The sequence below is a fragment of the Pseudopipra pipra genome, chromosome 1 (genome assembly GCF_036250125.1).
Source record: "Pseudopipra pipra isolate bDixPip1 chromosome 1, bDixPip1.hap1, whole genome shotgun sequence".
Lineage (NCBI taxonomy): Eukaryota > Metazoa > Chordata > Aves > Passeriformes > Pipridae > Pseudopipra > Pseudopipra pipra.
The window spans coordinates 153,281,296-153,296,496 of record NC_087549.1 but is presented as its reverse complement, the minus strand read 5'-3'; the positions used below and the strand labels follow the sequence as shown (position 1 = coordinate 153,296,496).

Here is a 15,201-nt window from a genome sequence, read left to right as displayed (position 1 = left end):
ATTTAAATACCTGTCACGTACAATGATATAAGTAGAAGAATTCATTTTACTGGAGCAGACCCATGGCATGAGATCAGAGGCAGAGTAACTGCTGCCACCTGGGATATAAAACAATTATATAGAAAGTCAGGCTGAACTGATCCGGATTGTGAACATCCAAAAGTTTCAGAATATCCTGATCTGGGAGTTTGCTGGTTCAAGTAATAATCAGCTGAGCTTGTTCTGTAGCTCAAACTCATATCCAGATCTCTAGAGTTAACTCTTACAAAGTTTAGGGACACTCTGATGTGACATTTTGTTTCTGGACTCTCTTTAAATTATGACACATTCATGCTGCTACTAAGAAATCATCCAAAGCTAAAAGAAAGAAATTAAATCTAATTAGAAGGATAAACCACTGAAACACACAAACAAATTCCTGTTTGTTTAGCAAGTATACATGGAAGTATCTAATAAATTAAAATAAATGCAATATATTTTCTGAAAATTAGTCATAGCCTATGCATTTATTGTAATAAAATAGTAATAAGCTCTGAGGCCTTTGTGATAAAAATAATTGATCTTGGTTTAGGAAATTAATGGGTCACTTGCCCCTTGGTAAATGGTTTGGCTCATGGAAGTGTTTAGGATGTTTGCCATAATTTAAAGACTTCTATTAGAATTTTAGCAAAATCAGGCTACTTTGCATTTGCCATTAACTAAGGCCCCAAGGTCCAATATCCCCTTGGATGAGTAAAACCCCATAGATTAATGGATGATGAACAAACAAAACCCTCTTTATTTACCACCCAAGGGCACAGAGCAAAATCTGTGCCTGTTGGTGGAGACAGAGCTAAGCCAGGACCGAGCCACAGGCTGCAAACTGCAAATAACTAAGTAAATAACTAAGTTTGCTCATGTCAGTTTGCTGTGATTTGTCCGTGGGGGGATCATTTGTGGTAAAATATCATCAAGAACTCCACTGAGCAGCAAAGTGTCCCTTCAAACCCCAGCTCAGCATTGGGGTCACACCTTCACCCACTCCCGTTGTCGTTTAAATGCATCGAGTTGTTTAACGTAGCGTAGGAAGCTTTTGTTGTCATCAAACCCCCCGTGTTTCACTGGGCACTGCCCAATTCTCTTCAGCTGATGAACAGATTAGGGTCTGCAAAAAGTGGAGCAGAGCTTTACCACCACAGTGCTGCAGCCCTGACCCAGGAGAGGAGAGGAGACCAAGCCATCACCATCGAAGGTACGGTCCTTGCCCAGCTCCGTAAGTAGGTCCCTGAATTCCTCCAAAACCACCTCGCTGAGGGTCGAATATATTTGCCATCTTATCCATGTTGGTTGTTGGTGTTCCTGTATCTGTATGTCTACCCAGATGTGCATGGGCAGAGTGCAGCTCAGCTCTGGACCCATCACCATCTGTTGATTTCCAAACCTGGCAAATCAACTTCATATAATGCTCGTCAAGGCATTATATGAGAAAGGAGGAGCAAATGAAGGGTATGTCACACCTCTAGTGCAAGAAAAATGTCCTATATTCTGTTGGAATACTTGAAAATGTGTGTCAGCCTGGCAGAATGTGAGTTATAGGGGCCAGCAAGTAAAGCTGGAGGCATATTGTGATTATATCTGAAATGCCACTGAAGAACATCAGGAATGATTGAGAAAGCAGAACTGACAGCAGGAAATCTTGAGCAATATTGGTTCATCCATGATTTAAGATTGTTCTGGGATAGTCACAGAGTCTATTCTTTTTTTTTCCACAAGTTTACCCTGCATTGAAGGGTCATAGGAATTGATTTTACATCCATCCAACAACACATCTCTTTCTTGACACCTTTAGGTATTTCTGCCTAAAGTTACCTTCTCATCCAAGGGATTTCCACACACAGTGTTAGACAGGCTTGCTACAGACCCATCACAACCCACTTTCAATCTATGGGTACATCTGTGTAAGGAGCTTTTCCTGGCATAGGAAATTGGTTCTTTGTACATCTTGGAAGTGTCCTTGGCTGGCTGAGTGTGGACCAGCCAGTGCTGCCTTTCTTGAATAGCTCAGGGGATAATACAGCCAAGGGACCACCTTCAGTAGGTAATAGATGATGATTTGGGGGGTGAGAGAGGACTAGGGCAGGCACAGGCCTTTCCATGCCAGCAAACCTTGGTTCCAGAGACCTCTCCCAGATGTGGTTGGTGGAGACATGGTCAACAAAAGGCAGAGGTTTGCCAACAGCTGTAGAACCTTCTTTCCTCATCTTCAGTGATTCCACATTGTCTTGTGATAATAACAGGAGTTCGAGTGCCTGTTTGATAGGAGATAATTGGTATTATCAATATCCACTAAGGACATTTTAATTCAAGAAGCTGCCGGGCAGAAAATGCTGGAGAATCTGGAAAAATATTCAGGGAAAGTGGTCATCTAGTCCTATTTTCTTCATCATTTTCTATAGTACTCTGCTGTTGACCCTGTCTGAGGCAGGGTCCTGGTCTGGATGGACCTATGGACCAGCTCTTTGGAGACACTAATGTTTTATTACTGCATTAAGAGGATTCACTCACAATAAGCTATTAAGATTAGTATCCTCATCTATGGACTTGCTTGACTTCATTTTAATCTTGTTTTCCCTTTATTCCTTTCCCAGAGTCCCATCAGAAAGCATTACAGGAAGAATGGTGTTAGTGTAGAAACACTGTGTTTTTCAGCAGAATAAACCTTCAAGTACTTGAATGTTTTGTCTTTGCTGTGCCCTAAAGAGAGAAAAATAAGTGGTATGCAGGATGCAGAGGAACATAAACAAAGCACTGTTAGGGTGGTGTATCTTGATGAAGTTCCCTTCAGGCAGAAGATGTTATAAAGGAAAACAAGGGTTGTAAAAAGTGTTAGGAGCATTTTCAGCTCTTGGGGTTGCAAATGTATATATTCAGCCCCAAATTACTCATCTACTGTTATTCCTGCAGTCACAAACAAAACAAATTTTGCGCTTGATTGAAGAAATAGAATTGGGGTTTGCCTGGAAGCTTCAGAAATGTTATGAAATAGGTTTGCTCTGCGATGTGCAATTGTTTGAATTTGGTAATAGGGAAGGAAATAGATCCCTGAGTCACCTCCAGGGAGAAACAGAGGGAGAGCTGCTTCAGGCCAGAGGAGAAAACAGGCTCATCCATGGAGCAAGTGGATTGTTGTGAGCAGAATCCCAGCAGGGATGAATTTTGACGTGATGCATTTGACCAAGGAGGGAACTTGTTGCTTTCTTGAGAATCAATAACCAGCCTTGATCTGCCTGTGCTGTGGAAAAATCAGGTTCATCTGGCAAAGAACTGGAGGATGGATGGATCTCATGAAGGCTTTCTCTTTCCATCCTTACCCTGTATTTGTGAATAATGGGATTGCTTGTAACTTCACCAAGAGGACAACATTACTGCTGGCACCACAGGACAGAGATACCGTGTCTGCTCCCTCGCTCACCTGCACTGTGGGTCTGAGTTTTACCTGATTTATCCTTGGTTCTGTGAAATGACCATTGCCTGGGTCTCCTGAGGCACCCGAGGGGCTTTAGAGGCAAATATTTTAGTTTGTATCCTCCTGCCTTTGTGTACTGTGTACTGTACTGAGCCAAACCCACTGTCACACTTTGGGACACCGTTAGTCCAGTGGTTTGTGAGCCCTGACCTGCAGGTCTCACAACTAAAATTCTCATTTTAATTCACACTGTGGCAATCTGCAGGCCCTTTGGAAGGACCAAATCCAAAAAAAAGGATGGAAAACCACTGGACTAAGGGGTCCCCTTGTGAGCTGAGACCTGCCTTCAGCCACATCTGGTCGCTGCACTGAAGTCAATGGAGAGTTGCTTAAAAAATTTCTCTTTCTGTGCATATTGGAAGTGTTTTAAACGCTTTAAAAAAAGTGTAACAAAAGAAGATCCTTCTCTTTGACTTCAAGCTTGTTGTCTGCTTTGCACCTTGTTGCTTTGACCTACACATGGCAGATCTGGGCTGTTGTGCTCTGGTGTCCCTTTTTAACATGTCACTGTTGTGATTCCCTATCTCAGGCTCCCTAATGGTCATTTTTAAAGAAAAGCCCAATTTTCGAAAGGTGTTGCATTTTCCTGTGAGTGGGCAGGTCCAGGAATGAGCCGATAGCAAGGGGAGGAGTCAGGTAAACAAATGGAGATAAGGAAAGCCATAAATAAAAATTCCAATGCAGTTACAGCCAGGGAACAGGAATTTCTCCATGGTTTTGCCACAGATCTCATGCAGAGCTTTGGGCATGTTTGGTTGCCTTATTTAGTAATACCCACCTTTCAGGGAAAAGCTAAATATTCCACGACTCTCCCATGGAAGATTGTTTTAAAACACAGGAACAAGTAGATCTCCTGGCGTCACCCTTTTACTGAAGAAATAGGGCATAGGACTTTTTTCCCCTGACCACTTGGAAATTCACTGTTTAGGGTGGTGATTAAGGTATTTATCTCATTATTTTTATTCTGTTGTCACCACGGGTTAGTGACATTTTTAGGCTGACCACCTGGTTCTCAGAGCAAATTCAATCTGCCTTTGCAACCGTGTCAGTCATTGCAGGAGTGGGGCCTTTTGGTTGGTTTGGTTTAGGGTTGGGTTTGTTTTTTGGTTTGTTTTTTTTTGAGAGAGAGACAGAGAGAGATCAAAACACTTGAATTTCATTCACACAATTTAGGAAACTGTTGTCTCCATAAATTGAGTCACCAATATTTTGAAGACCCATAGATGTGGCACGTGGGGACACGGTGGCAGTGCTGGCTGAGCAGTTGGACTCGATGATTTTAAGAGTCTTTTCCAACATTAATGGTCCTGTGATTGTGTGAATTGCTCATTTTAGGTTTAGCTTCAGCAGTTCATGTCAGATTGGTGCATCCCCTGCTGCTGATTAATCTCCAAAGTGTAGCAGAGAGGGGTGAAAGTGGAGCAGTGCTCCTGTGGTTCACGTCAGGAAAAATAGGTTTATGCTCCTGTGAGTGGAGAAAACAGACTTAGAAGTAGTAATAAAGGCCATAAAGCACCTTTCATCCATTCAGAATCGCTTATCCTAAATGTTTCATCACTTGTAAGCCAATGTTTTAATCTATTAACCGAGGAGGAGTCTGGTCCTGTAGAAGCACTGGCTGATCCTAATGCTTCCAGCTTTTAACCTGCTTATCAGGGGCTCCTGCTTTGCAAAGCTGTTTTTTTTCCTAAAACGCTCTTGAAAAGTTGAAATGATAAATCTGGTGCTAAAATGGAATGCAGAATATTTTCCTCTCGGGGGGAAAAAAAGCAAAACAACAAAAACAACAACCTAAAACCAAAAGAGAAACCCAAATTCTCTCATCCTACTTTCATGTGGTTCTATCCTTCACATAGGATTGCTCAAATCCTCCCTCACACCTTGGATAACACATAAAGAATCTGACTTTATTTTCAGCTTTCTCATCCCAGGCCTGCTGAACTTTTGAATATTGAAGCCCTTTGACACCTGTTACATATAAAAATATTCTGCTCAGGGTAATTTGGGAGGCCTGCAGGAGCGGGCATTAATAAACATTAAAGAGACTTTTTCTCACAGACATTTTGAGATTTCATTAAATTTATCCAATTATTTAATTTGTATTATTTAATTCTCACCTCAACACAGCTGCTGTTAAAATAATTGTATGAACCACCTATTTTCAGGTGTATAATCAAATTAATTAACACTTATTTACATCAGAACTCTTCACTCTTAAAGAGTCTTTACTCAGATACCGCTTATGGGTTAATTTCGTGATATTATTTGATGAGATTTTCTAAAAGTTGTGTAAAAATTGCACAATATTATTTGAAAATTCAGTGAAAATCTCAAACCTGGGTGCAACGAGTTTTTTGAGTGCTCAGTTCATCTGCCACCATTGTGTAATTATCATTCCACCATTTAAAAAAGGGTTTGAATTATACAAAAAAAAAATACGAATTAAGGGATAGGTAAATGGTCATATTGTAATTGTGTTCAGGGATAAATATTTGAAAACAATTTTGCCCTTTGCTTACCCAGAAAGCGTAAAGTCAAAATTCCCAAACAGATTTCGTTTAAACCCACCCGATTCCGCAGCAATTCCTTCCATTCTAGAGGAAATCATTCCAGAGTTTTACAGGCAGAAACGAGACAAAGCTCTGCAAAGAAAACACGAGCTCCAGGCCAGACATTAACATCAACATCTGCACGAAATTGGTTTTTGTTATGATGGGATTTGTGTTTTCACCTGAGGCAGGAAAGAGCCCTTGGAAGTGAAGCAGAAGGAAAATTAGGTTGAAGTATTCCATCTAATATTGCAAATGTATTTTTAATTTTCAGCCAGGGCAGGTTTGGGGCACCATTGAAAACATCAGCACTAATCACCAGTTATTTAGCAAATAATACAGACACTCCAAATTCCCTGGGCAAGAAGTGGGTGTGATTTTATAGACATATTTTTAAGTGGCAGTTCACTTAAATTGCTCCAACTGAGAATTACCAGAGCTTATTGATTATAAAATGGAAAGCCAATATAAAATTAAAACCAATTGCTGGACAAATTACTTTGAGAATTAAATTATAGGTTTTTTTAGGAATTTTACTAGTTTATTAAATAAAAATTGGGGCTTGGTGGTGGTTTTTTTCTAGACCTCAAACAGGTTCAGCAGTTCAGAGTGTGTTCAAAACAGCCTGGTTCAAACAGTGCCTTTGTATTATTCCAGCAGATAGGATGGGAAAGCTGCTGAAAATCTCAATTAGCTCTTCAAATGGTATCCTTCTGCTTTATAAAAATGTCAGTTTTAAAAAATAGTTGCAGAATCCGTCAATCATTACTTTTGATCTTGATATGCATCAACAACTTCCAGTTTGTTATGGGAGAAGGGTCAGGAAAAATTGCAAATTAGAGCAAAAAAGAGACAAAAAAGGAGCAGACACAGATGGATTACAGGGCTCTCCTGGGTTTCCTAGCATTTGGGGTTTTTTTAATGCTGATTTTCTGTACTGATGATAATGATTTTAGTTGTCATTGTTATCAGCTTGGGTTTTACATCAAGTCCACAGAAGCTTGGGAAAAATTCAGTGTTTGGGGAAACTCTTTTTCTAGGAAGTGAAATCACAGTTGAAAGAATTTCAGCTCTCCAGGATTTTCCAGGCCGAGGCATTTTCAGGTTTCTGACACCATCACTTCCTTATTTATAGGATAAAAATATTAAATAAGGACCTTGTTTTCTAGCTCTGACCTGCCAAACCAAAATGGTAGAATAAACAGATTTTTTTGCCATATCTCTCTCTGCACAAAATATTTGATTTCAAAGCTAAATCATTCACTGCTCAGAGAACATTCTGGATTCTCATTCTTGGTGAGAAACACTAAGGATGATGCTGGAAATAACCACAGAAAGCATGGATGGGATGGTACAGTTGGTTGGTTTTCACTCCCGTTTATTTTGATTAACTGAGCAAAGATAATTTAATCATTTCAGCTTTTGCCTTTCTTTAACCCCATGCTGTTCATACTGTTTTCTTTGTAGTCACTGAACAAGAGACTAAAGTGCCCAAGAAAACCATCATCATGTAAGTGCTGATTTTTTATTTTTTTTTAATTTTTTTTTTGGTAACATTTGTGTTTTGCTTTGCTGCCTCTGCATGATCCAATAACAAGCTTGTGTTCATTGGCCATGCAAGTGTGTTCATTCCCATCCCACTGGATCCCACAGAGTTCTGAGCTATGTAAAGTGATCACCTTTGGAAAAAAAAAATGCTTTAAATCCCTTTTAAAAAATAGCAGCACTGGTTCAGACACAGCCTGGGGCAGGTATTTGAGGATATTACACGTGAAAAATATTCAGTGTTGAAAACAAACCAGCTTTGAGAACTGTCTACCTGCAAATATCTATCAATTTAACAAATATCTCACAACTCACAGTGGTTTCTTCTGGCTTTCTATTTTAAATTTCTCAGGAAAGCCTTTTATGATGAAGCAGAAGGAAGATGAATATTTTCATCCCCTTCTATTTCTAATTTGAATTTTTGTCCTGATAATGACATGGTCTTTTAGGATACTTTGAGGCTGGTTTGTATTGGATACCTATAATATACATAAATGGCAGCAAAAAGAAGTATTTTCTCAGTCATATGTAGACCAGAAGCTCATTAAAATCCCAATTTGTCTTCTTCTCTCTAAGTATCATGAAGAAATACATTATAAAAAAGAAGTACATTATAAAAAAGAAGCACATTATTAAAGAAGTACATTATAAAAAAAATACATCATAAAAAAGAAATACATTATAGAAAAGAAATACATTATAAAATTGCTTCATGTGTGGGAAGGGCAACACTGTCTTTGTGTGATAGGCCTTCAGAGCACCTCAAAACTATTCAAATCATGTCCTGATGGCAGTAAATAACTATAGAATGGATATTTTGGGAAAATGGATTACCTCCAAGGTTGTACTATTGCTAAAATCAGTCCTTGACTTGGACATGGTGCTTAAGTTGACTTATTTTACTTTGGTTGGTGAGTAGAATGTGCGAAATGGCAACTGAAGTTGCCAGAAGAGCTGCTTATCTTTTATTTTTGTTATTATTTTCTGGGGTGACTATTTCTTAAGATCCAGGTGCTTGGTCCATTTGGGATCAGGGGCTTATAAGAAGATGGGATTCCTAAATGAAAGGCTGCAGCCTCAAAAGAGGTTGGTAAATTTACAAGCAGGATCTCAGAACAATTCCCCTCCTCTCGAGGTCATGAACTTTTGTAAGAGTGGACTCAGCTGGAATTGGGACACTGACAGGGTAAAATTTGGGAACAACTCTCTGAGGGCACATTCCAGCTCTCCTTAATGTGTAGGGAGCTGAGGAACTTTGAAACTATTGGCAGAAAATAAGAAATAATTGAGAGATGGGATTGAACAATGTTCTGTATGTGCAAATCCCAGACACCACCCAAAAAAAGGGTTTTGAACCTTGCAACGTAGAGCGAAGTGTGGAGCAAGCACACCAGGATTCATTTTCATCTTTATCTAAAATGATTTGTTTTTGTGTAACTCAGAAAGGCCCCGTGGCCATTCTGAAGGCTCTGCACAGACCTTCAAGGTCTACAAAAAAAATTGGGGAATGAGTAAAGCAGTGGAAATGAGCAGGAGAAGAGAGAACGTTCCGGAAGGAAATAAACCTCACTGTAGCTGATCCAGTTCTGGACCTCACCACATCCTCAAAGGGAAAGGCTGATGGTGGAAAGAAATCTGTTCTCCATAGGAGAAGGCAACACCAGCCTGGATTCGTAAACTCAGTTCAGGCCATTGCTTTTAACTTCAAGTTAATTCTATTTTTTTAATCCCATTCCTTGGAGGGAGGGACAGAATCTCGACACAGAAGCAAAATGAGCTTTTCCTGTGATTTCCACAGATCCAGCAGCAGAGCATTATCTTCCTTGTGCTTGCAAAGCAAACGCTGTCCTCACCTGCAAGTTTTGCCACGTAAGAAACTCCACAGAAAAACCTGCAGGAAAAACTGCGTGTCAAACATATAAATTAAAAGCATTTAAGTCTAGGTTTAGATATTGGGGTAGAAGAGAGCTTTAAAGCTGATCTAGCCCAAACCCCTATATTGAGCAGGTACATTTTCAACTAGATCAGGTTACTCAGAGCCCTGTCCAACCTGACCTTGGATGTTTTACAGGGATGAGGCCTCTACACCATCCCTGGAGTCCCACCTGCTTTGGATATGTCAAAAAATCTAAAGTAAGGCCAGCAGGAATATGCTGAGAAATCATAATCATGCATCCCATATTGGTTGGTGTTCCTGTGTCAATTGGAGTTAGTAGGATTAGGCTGTGTCTGCAATAATAATTCTATGAAGGGTAAAAATAAATTCATTTTGGCACAGATGACTCGTGCAGGAAATGTTCTAACTTTCTTTTCCTGGTTGTCTGCACATGTTAAGGGTTAATTCCCTTTTAATGCAATTGTTCTGCACGTGGAAATGCAGATCTCTGGCCTCAAAAGAGCTTTGATAAACAAAATAGAGATATGTTACATTTATTAAAAAAGAGAAAGCTGCTGACCCTACTGTAATATAGGGCATTTAGCCATTGAGGTGGATAAATCCAGGATTTTAGCCAAGGATACTCAGGAAAAGGTTAAAGTATTTAAAATGTTGGGGCAAAACTGCTCTGTGGGTCCAAAGTAGAACAGTAGATGGCCAACACAAGCACAGGAAGAACATTCTCAGCTGGACCTGCTTGTTGTGTGTTCATGCACTCAAGGGGTTAATGGGGCTGGGGTTCACCTGGGGAAAAGGCACTGAGGTTTTCCCTGGATCAGAAAGGAGGTGGAGATGGGCATGTGGATGTGTGAGTTGTGTGTGTCCCCCTCCCAACATGACCTGCTTCACCAAAGGCTGGAGTGCTCCCAAAACTAACCCCACTGCAGTGCCCCGAGCGACCACGGCATGTGCTGATGGAGTGTGGCTCCCAAAAAAGTCTCGTCTTCCCGCCAACTCCGTTCCAACCCTTTCTGTCATCAGAGAGGAAACCATAACCACTGTGGTGAAGAGCCCAAGACAAAGGGGAAGGGTTTCTCCTGCTCGTTCTCCCTCTGGTCATTCACCTTCCCGCTCCCCGAGGGCGGAGCCGACTCCAGAGCCGGTTTTTGTCTCCAAGATCAGGCAGCCCGTCCACAGGCATGACCAGGAGGCAGCACCCAAGTCTGCTGTGCCCAGGCTTTACGTCACAGAACCAGAGGACAGGCAAGGAGCAGCGGCGAGAGAGGTCGTAGAGAGCAAGGTGGAGGAGAAAAAGCCCAAATGGGTTGAAGTGGAAGAAATAATTGAATTCAAGGTGAAAAAATCGCCAAAACCCACAAGGAAAAGAGGCTCTTCCCCAGTGAAACAGGAAAAGGATGAGTCAGGGGTGTTGACATTCACTTTTCCCAGCTCAAGGCCGAGGCGTTCCCCAGAAGATGATCCAAACACAAACAACTCCAACAATAAGTTGGTGGAACAGTCAAAATCTCTGCCCAGTGAGGGGCTCTCTGAAGGTGACATCCAGCCCCTGGTGTACACAACCGAGCAGGAAGGGCCTCAGGTCAGCAACGAAGACAGAAACTCCCCGTGTGGGTCTGAGCAACTAGGAAATGATTCATTTGTGGATGGTGGAACCGAAGGAAAGAGCTTCCCGCAGGAAGCAAGTGCTGACTGTGGATCAGACGCCGCCTGCCCGCTGCTCGCCTGCAGGGGGGAGCCTTTGGTCTTCAGTTTTGAGGCAGCTGCTGGAGACCAGCACGAACTTGTGTTCTCCCTGGAGAGCCCAGAGGTTAAGGAGGAGGTGGATGAACCGGATGTGTCTTGGCCTGTGGATGAGGGGGTTGCTGAAGTGATGCAAGAGGACAACGAGGACGACACCGTCGTCATAGTCGACGAGCCCGAGGAGCCGCGGGCGGACGACATCAGCACCCGGGACCGCAAGATCTTAACCCACAACGGCAAAATCCTAACTCTGGAGGACCTCGAGGATTACGTCCCCCGGGAGGGCGAGACCTACAGGTGCGACGACCAGGCGCCCGCGGCGGAGCGGCCCTGCGAGATCTCGGTGCTCCAGACGGAGATCAACGAGCCGACCATCGGGAAGCCGGTGCTGCTGAACCTGGGCAGGCCCGTGGTGCCCGAGCCCAGGCAGAGGTTCTTCAGCCAGTACGAGGAGCACGTCCCCGGGGGCGTGTTCGTGTCGGCGTCCCGGGTGACCCCCTCCAACATCTCCTTCCGTGTGAGCGATTCCCGCCCGGCGGCGGCGGCGGCTCCTCCGGGCCCTTCCTTCACGGTGAAACCCTCCTTCTGCACCGAAGTCCAGCGCTCGGCGGACAACGGCCAGTCGAGCTTTAAAACTGAAGTTTCCACCAGAACCCTCAGCTACGGGACCGTGGGCGAGCCCGTCACCTTGCACATCAGCGCAGAAGACCTGTCCCAGAGCTGAGCCGGATGCGAGCATGATTTTTAACGCAAAAAAAAAAAAGAGAAAGCGGCTTTTTGTATAAAAAACAATTAAAAAAAAATAAATAATCAAAGTCGTCGTAGGCGAGGGGGATTGGTGGCAAGGATTACAAGGGAATACCTTGGAGGAAAATACGTTTAAGTACCATATGGCGAGCTTTTCCAGTCTTAAAGGGAACAGTCTGTCAGAACAGTTTGTAGCTTTAAAGGCTTTGACCGAGGTGAACATATATCATTCCATAGTGGGGCAGAGATGGTGGGTTTAGGAAAAGCCTGATTCTTCTACCTATGACAGAAGTACGAGTGGAAAAGTGCATTTTTGTCCATGAACTTAAAAATCGTTTCATGCGCCAATTCATGGTGTGGCAAGAAGGTGAAAAACAAGCTTTTCAGCATCTTTCAGCAGCCCAGGATAGGAGGATTTTTTTCCAGCTAAAGTGTCTCCTGTCACTGTGTGGGCCCAAAGGTCATGAAGCTTCACATTGCTTTGACTCTGCTCTACACTTTTGACACCACTTAGCTCTACCAAAATTTCTTCATAAACCTTTCAACACACACAGTCTGGTTACATTAGTCTAAACTCCTGCCACGGAATTAAATATATATAGTAAATATTACATTTACTAGGGATGCAAAGGGCTGCTCAGGCCTTTTGGTTGACATCCCAGTTTTACTAAAGTCAGTGGTGAAAATCCCACTGTCATGAGGAAACAAGAGTTTTGTTGTTCTGCTTTAAGTGAAAAAGACTATTTTTTTTAAATGACTGATATTTTCAAATCCACTTCCTAGTTGTCTAATAATGTAGGCTTCATTATTCTGCATTCTAGTGAAGTGGATTTATATAGCATTTATATACCATATCTTTTAAAATATAATTTACTTTATGTGCACTTAAAGGTTTAAGTGCTGCACAAAATGATTTCTGTGCCTGCAATCAAGCACTAACACGTGCAGAGAATCACAAATGTGATCTTAAACGAATCACAAATGTGGTCTTTGCCAATAAATATTACTGGACTAGTATTTCGCCTCCTGCACACGCCAGTGGTGAAACATTCTTGCTAACAGATGGATGGATGATGTATCCTATACGTGCTGAGAGGAATTTACCACTGAGCTACAACAAAGTAGCAGGAGCACAAAAATATATTTAAAAGAAAAAAAATAAGAAAAAGAGAAAAGAGAGCTTTACCATAAATGTTTGGTTGAAAAATAGATCTGTTCAAAATGTATTGGGTTGCCCGTTGCAGTTGCATCGTGTTGCTGTAACCCGGAACGCTGGGATGTCTTGTAGAGGGATTGCTTTCTGTGGAGTTCCTCTGGAGCTCTGCAGTGGGAATGCAGGTGGAGGGGAAGGCTGAGATGCACTGAGCCCATTCCTGTTGGCTCTTCCCAAAAGGGATGTTGCACAGACCTCCAACAAGCTGCTCAGCCCTGGAAAGAAAGGAGCTCACCGGCCCAACCTTGGTGCCAGCTGAAATCAGATGGAGTTTGTCATTGATCTCAGCAGGACCAAGCGCTGGCCCTGTGGCTGGCAGAGGGGTAGGGTGAAAAATCCCCACACTTTGTCCTAACTGAGCTCTCTACAAGTGTTGCAACAGGAAATGTTTTCCCTTTGGTGGTGTAGGGAAACCAGAAATGCCCGGGCACTGCTGGATTTCCGAGCAGCCTGAGGAGGGAGGATGGAGTGAGTTTCTGCCTTGGGAATGTGTGTGTGGTGTTGTCTCAGTGTTTCCTGGGCAGGTAATATCGAGGAGCTTGTTCTGGAGTCTTGGCAAAATATTCCTGCTGACAGGGACTGAATTCACAGAAGGTGCTTGCAGAAAAGAACACGTTATCTTTTTTTCCCTTCCGTGGCTGCACCTTGATCATGTGCTGACTAAAATGAACGCAGTGATTTCACAGCCTTTCACTCTCTGCATCCAGACAGGATGTTGTGTGGAATATAACGTGCACTACCTTCATGATATAGGATGCTTTTCCAGGGGTTATGTGTGGTGAAGGAAATCAAGCTTCCTTTATGGTACTCTCCCGTTTTTTTATAACATCTCCTTGGTTTATACTGTTTGTTTTATAATCAGCAATACAATGGATATATATATTAGTGCTTTTTTCATATATTGCACTGTACATTGGAAAGTAACAGACACACAACGGGGAAATACTTTCAAAACTGGAAATATTTCTTTTATATTGGGCCTGATTCTGATCTCAGTTATTCCAGTATCAATCTAGAAAAATTCCACTGAAGGAAGTGGGTTTCGTTCAGATTTACAAAGATACTGCTGAGAAAAGAATTCGCCCTGTGATAAGCTTTTAAAATACGATATTCATTCAAAAGTTAATGAAGATGTGTAAAGGAATGGGAGGTTTCCTCCTGTTGTGGTTGATGCTCAGGTTTTTCTAAAGACACTAAGGCTGCAGTTCAGATGGTCATAGAAGAAATAATTATACTTTGATTCATTAGCTCAAAGCAATTAACATCTGTTTACATTTTCTTTTGAAATTTAAGCAACAGAGAATCAATTGAAAGAAATTTTTAAAATCCTCTGTTCAAAAAGTGAAAGGTTTATGAAAAGTTCATTACATATACCTTCAAAATATTTTCCTAGAGGTTAAAAATTATGCTTGTAAGTGATTAAACTCTGTAGATAACTAATGAGACGTGTAGGGATTTATTTCTTGTAGATGAAAACATACAGCTGTATGAAAGATTTTAATACAGTGGATGTTTTACTAAAATTCCTGCAGGTAAATGGGTATTAATAAAGTGGAAACTTCAGTTTGCTTGAGGTACAAAAAGAAAAAAAAAACACACACCAAAAAAAAAAAAAAATCCAATGCAAGATACGCTGTTAAGTGCTGAGTTTATATCAATAAATGTCTTGCATCAGCTGTCACTGAACTCCTTGGGTTTCTGTGTTCTTTGTTATGGCATTTGATATTCCATCAGCTCATCCTCTTCTCCCCCTGACTTCAGCAGGAGCTGGATCATGGCCCAAGAACAATAATTCAGTTGGGCTCTGGCTCCTTTTTTTATAGGAAGTTTCAGAACTGTTGGAGTGGAAGGATCCGTTCTTAGGGGTATTTCCAACTCAGGCCTATGAGTCAATAATCTCGAATGATATTTGTCCTCTTGGGTCCTTCTCTGAGACCGAACTGGAACTTCAAAATGCGTGTCAGTCTTGACACAATTCCCTGGCTGTGGGCTGAAGGAGATGTGG

The 15,201-nt window shown here is 41.9% G+C and overlaps 1 protein-coding gene across 1 annotated transcript in view; it reads left to right on the top strand.

Annotated features, from left to right (window-relative positions):
• Positions 1–14,882, top strand: part of OBSCN (obscurin, cytoskeletal calmodulin and titin-interacting RhoGEF) — a 153,024-nt gene extending 138,142 nt beyond the window's left edge. The window contains exons 91-93 of the mRNA XM_064639721.1: positions 1,126–1,231; positions 7,522–7,564; positions 10,517–14,882. Coding sequence (XP_064495791.1) covers positions 1,126–1,231; positions 7,522–7,564; positions 10,517–11,960 — 1,593 coding nt within the window. The 3' untranslated portion in view covers positions 11,961–14,882. The remainder of the gene's footprint in view (positions 1–1,125; positions 1,232–7,521; positions 7,565–10,516) is intronic.
• The last annotated feature ends 319 nt before the right edge of the window (positions 14,883–15,201 follow it).